The sequence below is a fragment of the Saccostrea cucullata genome, unplaced genomic scaffold (genome assembly GCF_032062105.1).
Source record: "Saccostrea cucullata isolate Sc308-1 unplaced genomic scaffold, CSIRO_AGI_Scuc_v1 ctg23067, whole genome shotgun sequence".
NCBI classification, from domain to species: domain Eukaryota; kingdom Metazoa; phylum Mollusca; class Bivalvia; order Ostreida; family Ostreidae; genus Saccostrea; species Saccostrea cuccullata.
In genome coordinates, this window is record NW_026939554.1 from 1 (window position 1) to 9,562 (window position 9,562).

The window sequence follows — 9,562 nt, forward strand, 5'->3', positions numbered from 1 at the left end:
CTTTAATAACGGAAATGAAATTGTAAACATGCATAAAGATCTTCAAAATTCGTTTAAAATAGACTATTTTTTAGCAGCCAATCAATGACCAAAGCTAACAGGCTCCGCCCACTTCATTTGCATACCGTTTCCCAAAGCGTACCGTTCACAAAACGAACCGTTCCGTGCAAGAAACGAAACGTACCGACCACAAAGCGTACCGTTCCGTGCATAAAGCGAACCGTACCGTGCACAAAGCGTACCGTTCCGTGCACAAAGCGAACCGTTCCGTGAACAAAGCGTACCTTACCGTGAACAAAGCGAACCGTTCCGAGAACAAAGCGTACCGAACCGTACCGTGCAAGTGGTGTAGTAGCACGGTTTAGGGTCTGTATGTCGGAGGACTTTTTCGACAAAGTTACGCACTGATAACATTTTATCGAAGGACTAGTTTGGATATGCACATAACATTCTGAAGAAATGATCAATCCTCTTTGACTGAGAAGGGTTTAATTTTATTTGTGAGAGAATAAATATATCTTTTCTAAATATAAGAATTTGACGACACTTTATTGCAATGCATTTACACTGCAAATTTTAATTTTTCTTAATTTTGTGTTTTGAAATAACAGTTGGATGGATTTTATTTAATTCAAATTAAATTAATTAAAATCTGGATGGAATTTAATTAAATCAAATTTTCTTAATATACAATTGTTCTCTCTCATATGATTCTGAATTAAATTCAAATCAAATTAATTAAAATCTGGATGCATTTTAATTAAATCAAATTTTCTTAATATGTTCTCTTTCATATGATTCTGAATTAACAATCCAGTAATTATGACAAAAGACATGTTGACAGAGTTACGTATTGATTTTTTTCTTTTTGAAATCAAATGTCCAGTTAGCGTTTGCGAAAAATATACTGCATGCGCACTCTTCTGCAAAACAATGCTACCCATTGTAGTGCCTGGCAAATTATCCAATCAAAATAAACTTAGTTGTTTTTTTGTTTTTTTGTAATTGAATTAAAAATCTGATTCTTTAAATTAGTGTTTTGAAAAGAAAAGTTTTATGGAAAAAACAGACCGGATGAAATATTTAATTTATTTTTTAATCGATATATGACTGCATGTATTCTTTCATACAAATTTCAATTAACAGTCTACAGCACTTAATTATGTCTGGGGACTCTTTGACAAAGTTGTACGTATTGATAATTTTTTATCGAACGACTAGTTTGGACAAGCAAAAAATATTCTGAAGAAATCAACACTCCTCTTTGACTGGTGAGTAATTTTATTTTCACCCGCAAGCATATTAATGCTTCGTATCTTCATAATCTACCTATACCTATATTGCACTGCACTACAATGTAATGGCAATCAAACATTCAGAAGTCCAATTTTGTTTTACATGATTTTTTTTTTAATTGAAGATAAAATTGAAACAAAATGTCTTTAATCTTTATTTTTCTATTTTAAAAAGTTAGGGACAGACTGGATGATCTTAAATTAACAAAAAATCAGCTAGTGCAGTGCTGCAATGCATCCCATTGTAATTGCTTGACGTATACTGTCTACTTAAAACATATTTGGTCTATCTTTATTAAGTTAAACATTGAAATAAATTGGAATTTTCCTGTCTGACTGACGAATGAACATCTTGAGACTCGATCAAACAAAGCGCCCATTGTAGAACAATCAAGAGAGCTTTCACTACTACATGCCTAGCCATCTAGCAGTACTTGTTTTGTGAGAGAAACTCACATTACGTATACACACAAGACCAAACTTAACATGAGTGAGTGACTCTCTTGTCTTATATAGTATACAAGCTTGTTATCCGTTAATATTGCCTGAACATTTGCATAATCGTTTTGTCTACGTTGTTCAAAGGGCCATAATTTGATTATCGAACTTTGTAAGAAACTGACAGTATGCAAATTTTGCAACAAACTTTCAGCCGCAAGAGGAAATTGTATATAAAGGGTGACTTTGGAGGGTGGATGGTGGGGAATGTAATTGTGCTTGTTAAAATACAAGTATAACCTACTGCACCATAATGCACTCTGCTGCAATACACTGCAACATATTGTAGTTGCCTAGCAAATCATCCAGTCAAAATAAACCTAGTCAGTTTGTTGTAACTGAATGAAAAATATGATGAAACACATTTTTCTCTTTAGTGTTTTTAAAAAAAAAGTTAAAATAAAGAAACAGACTGAACGAACTATTTTATTCACATTCTACTAATATATGACTGTTCTCTTTCATATAAATCTCAATTAACAATCCAGTAATTATATCGAAAGAATTATGTCGGAGGACTTTTTCGACAAAGTTACGCACTGATAACATTTTATCGAAGGACTAGTTTGGATATGCACATAACAATCTGAAGAAATGATCAATCCTCTTTGACTGAGAAGGGTTTAATTTTATTTGTGAGAGAATAAATATATCTTTTCTAAATATAAGAATTTGACGACACTTTATTGCAATGCATTTACACTGCAAATTTTAATTTTTCTTAATTTTGTGTTTTGAAATAACAGTTGGATGGATTTTATTTAATTCAAATTAAATTAATTAAAATCTGGATGGAATTTAATTAAATCAAATTCTTATAGGACAATTGTTCTCTTTCATATGATTCTGAATTGAATTCAAATCAAATTAATTAAAATCTGGATGCATTTTAATTAAATCAAATTTTCTTAATATACAATTGTTCTCTTTCATATGATTCTGAATTAACAATCCAGTAATTATGACAAAAGACATGTTGACAGAGTTACGTATTGATTTTTTTCTTTTTGAAATCAAATGTCCAGTTAGCGTTTGCGAAAAATATACTGCATGCGCACTCTTCTGCAAAACAATGCTACCCATTGTAGTGCCTGGCAAATTATCCAATCAAAATAAACTTAGTTGTTTTTTTGTTTTTTTGTAATTGAATTAAAAATCTGATTCTTTAAAATTAGTGTTTTGAAAGAAAAGTTTTATGGAAAAAATAGACCGGATGAAATATTTAATTTATTTTTTAATTGATATATGACTGCATGTATTCTTTCATACAAATTTCAATTAACAGTCTACAGCACTTAATTATGTCTGGGAACTCTTTCACTACGTGACAAAGTTGTACGTATTGATAATTTTTTATCGAACGACTAGTTTGGACAAGCAAAAAATATTCTGAAGAAATCAACACTCCTTTTTGACTGGTGAGTAATTTTATTTTCACCCGCAAGCATATTAATGCTTCGTATCTTCATAATCTACCTATACCTATATTGCACTGCACTACAATGTAATGGCAATCAAACATTCAGAAGTCCAGTTTTGTTTTGTACACGGTTGGGATAAATTCATACGTCACTCCATACCTCAAAAAAAAAAATTGATAAAAATAAAAATTGAACAGCCCCACAACGTTTACATATTTCATAGTAGAATTTATCGATTATAATGTTTGATTCTCCATCATTTCGAGCAAGAGTGGTCTAAATATACCTTCCACATGTAAAACCCTGAAAAACTAAAATTTCAATTGAACTATAATTCATCTTTTTTGAGAGCAATGGACGATCCCTTTAAGCAAGATCGGTCCTCTGTCATACAAGAACACAATTGGCCACACTAAATAGTCCACATCTGGGGCTGGGGCATTCCGAGAAATCATTATATCGGAAGAAAATGGTGAACCTGGCCTCACTTTGAAAGTTACTGATAATGGTCTGTCCTGTATGGCAGAAATCCACGCGCACTTCAGACAAAGTTTGATGAAAGGATGCACTTTGACCGCCTTTAAATGGGCCTTCAGATGTGGTTTTTCCGTTAAGAAAAACAACTGAAAAAAATATATGTACTCGTAGTTACAAGTTACATAGATATGAGGCACCGTTTTGGTATTTACTGCCAAAAAGTGATATAGTATTCGAATAGGTGATATCACTTACTAGTATTCAAATTGGTGAGATCACTAATTCATTTCCAATAGGTGATATCATCTATTTGAATTAGTGATATTACCTATTGGAAATGAATAGGTGATATATCACCCATTCGTGCCAAATAGGTGATATCACCAATTCGAATAAGTGATATCACCCATTCGAATAGGTGAAATCACCTATTTGAATTTCTTGAAATAAATAATGAATGCTCCCTAGACTGTATACTTTACCACCAAGAAACTATTCGAATAAATGATATCATCTATTTGAAAAGAAAAGGTGATATCAGCTAATTAGTGATATCACCTTTTCTAATAGGTGATATCACCGATTCAAATCAAAAACTGTAGATGATATTACTTATTCAAAATCTGTATAGGTGACATCATTGATTCAAATAGGTGATATTATAGTTTGCAATTAAGTGTGAAGTTTTACGTTATGTCACGATCTAGTTGACATCTGCGCTAAAGGTAAATTGTACACGCCTCCTAACCGCAAGCTTTACGACTGGAACTTTCTCATCCCTGATTGGTTGCTCGTGCAACAAACTATTTCAGTGTCAATGTTGATTTTGGTTTGAACACATTTCATTATGTAGCAATTACATAAACGGATTGGGCAGCAGGCATAGCCTATATAAGCCCTCTCCACAGGTACAAGGTTAATTAATACACATATAGTAACAGGTTCATATGTCACTAATAAGTTATATTTAACTAACACAAATTTAAATAGAATTTAGGAGAAAGTACAAAAAAGTACATAAGAAAAAAGAAAAAAATACGTTGTCGTTGTTGATAGTATATGTTGACCAATCATGTTTACGCTGGAAGCATCTGACGGGAAAGATCGTGACGTAACACCAAACTTCACACTTAACTGAAATTAATAATGCCACTTTTTGACAGTAAATGCGAAAACGGTGCATGCCTCATACAAAGATGCAGAGCTAACAAAAGGAACGCAATCTTTATATTCTCTCAAAGGGTTTTAGAGATTAGAGATGGCTTTGGTTTATGTGAAAGGGATCGAATTTCTTATACTAGTATATAGGATCCAGTACAAGATTAAAATGTTTGGATGATTATGTTGAAAATTGGTTGTCCATAAATTGTTTTTTTGACCAGTAAGGAACAGTTCTGCACAACCAAGGTGAAAAAAAGTGCTCCTTAAATAATAGGAAAACGTATAATATTGTAGTGAGTCTAACCGCTTAACTTGTGTTTATTTTTTGTTCATAGACCTATCATAACTCATAAGTAATTGTACGCTCTTTAAATAAAAATAACCCAGACTTTGTACTTTGAATACCTGTTCAATTACTGGAACTATTAGGGTTTACTGATCTCCTGAGTCTAGAGAGTTCTAACGAACTTGTTGGTCAGTTTGTTCCGTAGACTGGGGTATACGAATCTGTGAAAATCATTATAATTATATCAGTGTTCAACATATTCAACATTTCTATAAAATTCTATACAAACGATGTCCGCAAAATATCGAGCAAGAATATGTATACACTATACACTTATGTTTATAACATTTTTAAAAAGTCTGCCTTATTTGAAACTTCTCTGAGGAATTCCAGTTAGTTTCCCAGAAAATGAAACATCAAATGGACATTTCTATTACTTTTTTCGATGTCATCAGGTACCAAATAAATAAACAATAAAACAAAACTAATGTTGACTAAAACTGAATGATAACCTTTTTCAGTAGATGTTGGTTTAAGTAGGAACAAACAAGGTGTCGGTTAGATCTCTAAGATGTTCGCTAGACAGGTTTTCACAGAATTCAAAACAATCCTGTAAACAAGAATTCCGGTGCAGTATTTTAGATTTAAATGTCTAGAGTTTGAATACCGCGTTACTTGTAAATGCAATAGTTTAAGTATGCACTTCCCCGACCTTTCCATTATTTCTGTACAAAATTAGAGCTTTTTACCATGATTTTACATAATGTTTGAAATGACATTCAGCTGAAGCTGAGCTGAAAACTCAAGCGAACTTTACTGATAACATGTTGTCTGTTGTCCATCTGTAAAATGTTAACATTTTAAACTTTATTCAGTATCAATGGGCAATTTTCAACCAAACCATTCACAAAGGTATTCAGGTTACTCTACGCGCTTTCATAGTGTAAATTTGGGGGAATCTTTTCAAAATTATCTCAAGAACAATTAAATGGGCAAAACAGTTGAAATTCATGTGGAACGTTTATTAAATAAAGTACAAATTCAAGTTAGTTCAATCACGACCTCTAGGAAGTTTATAGAAAAAAGTACTTTGAATCTTAATCTTGAAAAAATAATTAAAGCCCTGTTTCTATACATGTACAATTGTCGGCATCCTCACTCTCTGTAGTTGTAAAAGTTTTATTACATTTATGTACAGTGTAACCTGTCTAACCTGGACACCGAACTGTTCGCCAGTTGTTGGATAAGACAACATTCAGCCATACAAGACAATATTTTAAACAAATGAATTAACTGAAAAAAGACAAAGTTTACTTTGTATTAGGCAAGATTTTAGATTATACAGCATTCGGATTAAACAAGTTTCACTGTATTACAAGTATTTAACATGACAGAAAACAACCTGAAGAATTTTAAGCAGTTCCTCTGTGGCCTCTCTTTCTCTGAGTTTTTTCTTGTAAATGAAGAATTCAAAGGCAGGCTGCCACTCTGTGTTGTATATTTCTGATAATAATTCAGCTACATTTTCGGGTCTATCAGAAAACGAAGAAAAACAAATATGTTTCATTTAAACTGTTTAGATGTAAACATTTAAGGTGCATTACTATGTATTGATCAAAACATACAAAAACGTTCGTTTGTTTGCTGTTGAGCGTCCCACTCGAGAATTTTTTTAATCATATGAAGACACCGCTACCTAGTAATTTTATCCTATATTCGGCATTTAGGACCATTGAACAGCAAGTGATCTTTTTCGTGCCAGCACCTACTTCAACATGGGAAATCGGTTTATATGGTCTTATCCGAAGGAGCGGTCTCGACCTCCCACGGTGGGATTCGAACCCGCGATGTAAGGATCAACTCACATACATCATGTAAAAGTCAGCCAATATCACAAGGAAGTTTCATCAAGTTTTTGTTAAATTAGAACGAGGTCTTTAAGTTAAGGGAACCGACTGAAGTTTCTTAAATAAAAACAAAACATGTCCCATGAACTGAATTTCTATTCCTACCTAGCAGTAGTGATCTCTATTGGGTGAAGTACAGGTAGCCCTCTCGCCGTCCCCTCTTTTTCAAGGTCAAGGTTGGCCAACCTAAGTCTTTCTACTTCTGATTTTAATTCAGAAATAAGTTCCTCCCTGTTTATAAAGGTAAGACGTTTTCATGGATATTTATTGCATAATGAATGCGTGGCGTGGCTCGAAACAATTAATTGATAAAGAGATATTTTTTAGAGTTTATCGGTATATGCTGTGATAAAATTAAGTCTAACCTTGACTGATCCCCTTTATTTGTGTTCTGCAATATATGAAATACTTTTGGAATGTAGAATCTTTGAATATTTAAAAGCTATCACTATATGCAAGTATGTCAAAAATATTTTTTTTAAGTTAAACATTAAAACTTAAAGAAATCACGCTTTTACTATACCTAAAAAATACAAAATTGTACATTATTGTAGAAGCAAGCTAGATTAATACGGGTTACATTGGCCTTACTTGGGGCTTTTCCTCTTCTGTTTTATAGTCTATGTTTTCTTCTACCCACTGTAAAAATCACAAACATATGATTAAATATAAAACAAGAACTAAATACTATATAATGATTAGAGAAAATAAGATACTAAATTAAGGACAGATGGATATAAAAAAAATGGGGTGTCTGGTTTGGTGTATATTTTTAACCTATTTCGTTTATGAATAATTAAATTGGGATAGAACACAGATTAAAATGTGTCAAAATGAAGAAAACTGAATTACATTTATTTTTATATATTTGGGAGACTTGGAAAAAATCTTATGCCTAAAAATTGAAGGAATCAGTGGATGATGTGACTTTATTTGACCTTTGTCCACTTTACATGACCTTGACCTTTATTTTTCCAAAGGTGTTCTATGAATTTTAAATTCCTTATTTTCAAAGTTATAGACTGAAATAGTAAGGAAAAATCCCCCCAAAGAAATTGACTAAAAAATAAAACGCTATATGCTACTTAACAGCCATTTTTCAACCCAGTCAAAAAGAAATTCACAACTCCATAATTTCTTAAGAAGCAAAGAAAAAACTGAATTCCTTCATGATAAAGGTGGGGTCCACATTTTCTAATGGGGTGGTGGTGGTGGTGTCCCAATGCCAAAGTCATTTATTATTTGATAGAGTACATATCTTAATACTTCTGCTACCTAGGACCCCCACCCCCTTTCCATATCAAGACCTCTAGTTCTGCCAATCTCCACAAATAAATTTTATACAAAATGCCAACTGAAGCTATAGTTTTATTTTTCCTTTTAAAAACACGAGGATTTTATCATTTGTTATATGTACTTACATTTCTCGGCCTCCAAGAGCGCGTCTCTAAATGGTGCGCTATTCACAATCAATGTGCCACTTTTAAAATTTCTTACGCAAGCAACAATAGGCTCTGCCCAGTGAGCAAAATTGTCATCTGGACTTGCACTTTGCGATGATCGCAGGTCGTCGCTAGGTCTGCGATTATCTAAAAAAAATCATTTTTTTTAAATGGGGATGAAAATAATTAAACATGGAAAGTCTTATTTTATCAACAGTCTGTAATATGCATCTTGGCATATACGTGAATTTTTATCAGTCAATTAACTTTATGGTTAGGTAAACTATAAAGCTTTGATATTTTGTAAATGGTATATTTAAAAAAAAACTTTTAACTCTAGCAACTGACCGCATAGACTTTCGTCCTGTTTGTCTGTCCGCAATTATATCTCTTAATTTTAAAGGAATGTTTTGAGAAAAATGGAAACAAGGTATTTGATTCAGGTTTGTTCATATCTCCAACCGTAGAGAAAGGTTTTCATGCAATTTACAATTTTCCCCGCGTATGGAAAGGGTTCATTTTTACGCAGATCTCGTCAATGGATAAGAGTACAACCAATTACAATTTGACGCACAATATTATGGAAGGGGAAATTTCCGCCAAAAAATCTATGTATCTTGCTTTTATTCTTATTCTACCTACTTCTTTATGCTTTGTTATTATTGTAATTATATGTCACTTTATTGTTTTCATATTCGTCTTTATTACATTTCACTTTGACTTTTATCCTTCTTCATTTTGTCTTTACTTCTATGTTGCTTTATTCTTGTAAATTCATTTTACTTTCTTTTAAATTGATACAGTTTCTTCGATGATTATATCTATTACGAACGTTAACTCAATCACGCAAACAATGAAGCATATTCAATGAAGACGAATACAAGTTGTCCGAATTTAGTGCCGCATTATAACGCTAGGTGGCAGGGTTGTTCGCTAAGAGTGTTGGTAAAATTAGGTAAGCAACCCGGGCCGGGGTTATTCGAGTTTTTTTTTCAATTTTCTGCCGTAATACTTTATCAACCAAACTTAAATTGTTAAATGACTGATGTTTGTTATAAGTTCGGTATGACCCGAT

At 32.5% G+C, this 9,562-nt stretch overlaps 1 protein-coding gene across 1 annotated transcript; it reads right to left on the reverse strand.

Annotated features, from left to right (window-relative positions):
* Positions 1-3,531: 3,531 nt before the first annotated feature.
* On the reverse strand, positions 3,532-8,859 carry LOC134253189 (uncharacterized; the record flags this gene model as incomplete). Its single annotated transcript, XM_062735700.1, has 10 exons — positions 3,532-3,837; positions 5,317-5,359; positions 5,687-5,748; positions 6,541-6,670; positions 7,151-7,276; positions 7,411-7,436; positions 7,637-7,684; positions 7,999-8,009; positions 8,467-8,634; positions 8,836-8,859. Coding segments are annotated over 10 exons (926 nt in total), but the record flags the coding sequence as incomplete, so codon positions are not given.
* Between the last annotated feature and the right edge of the window lie 703 nt (positions 8,860-9,562).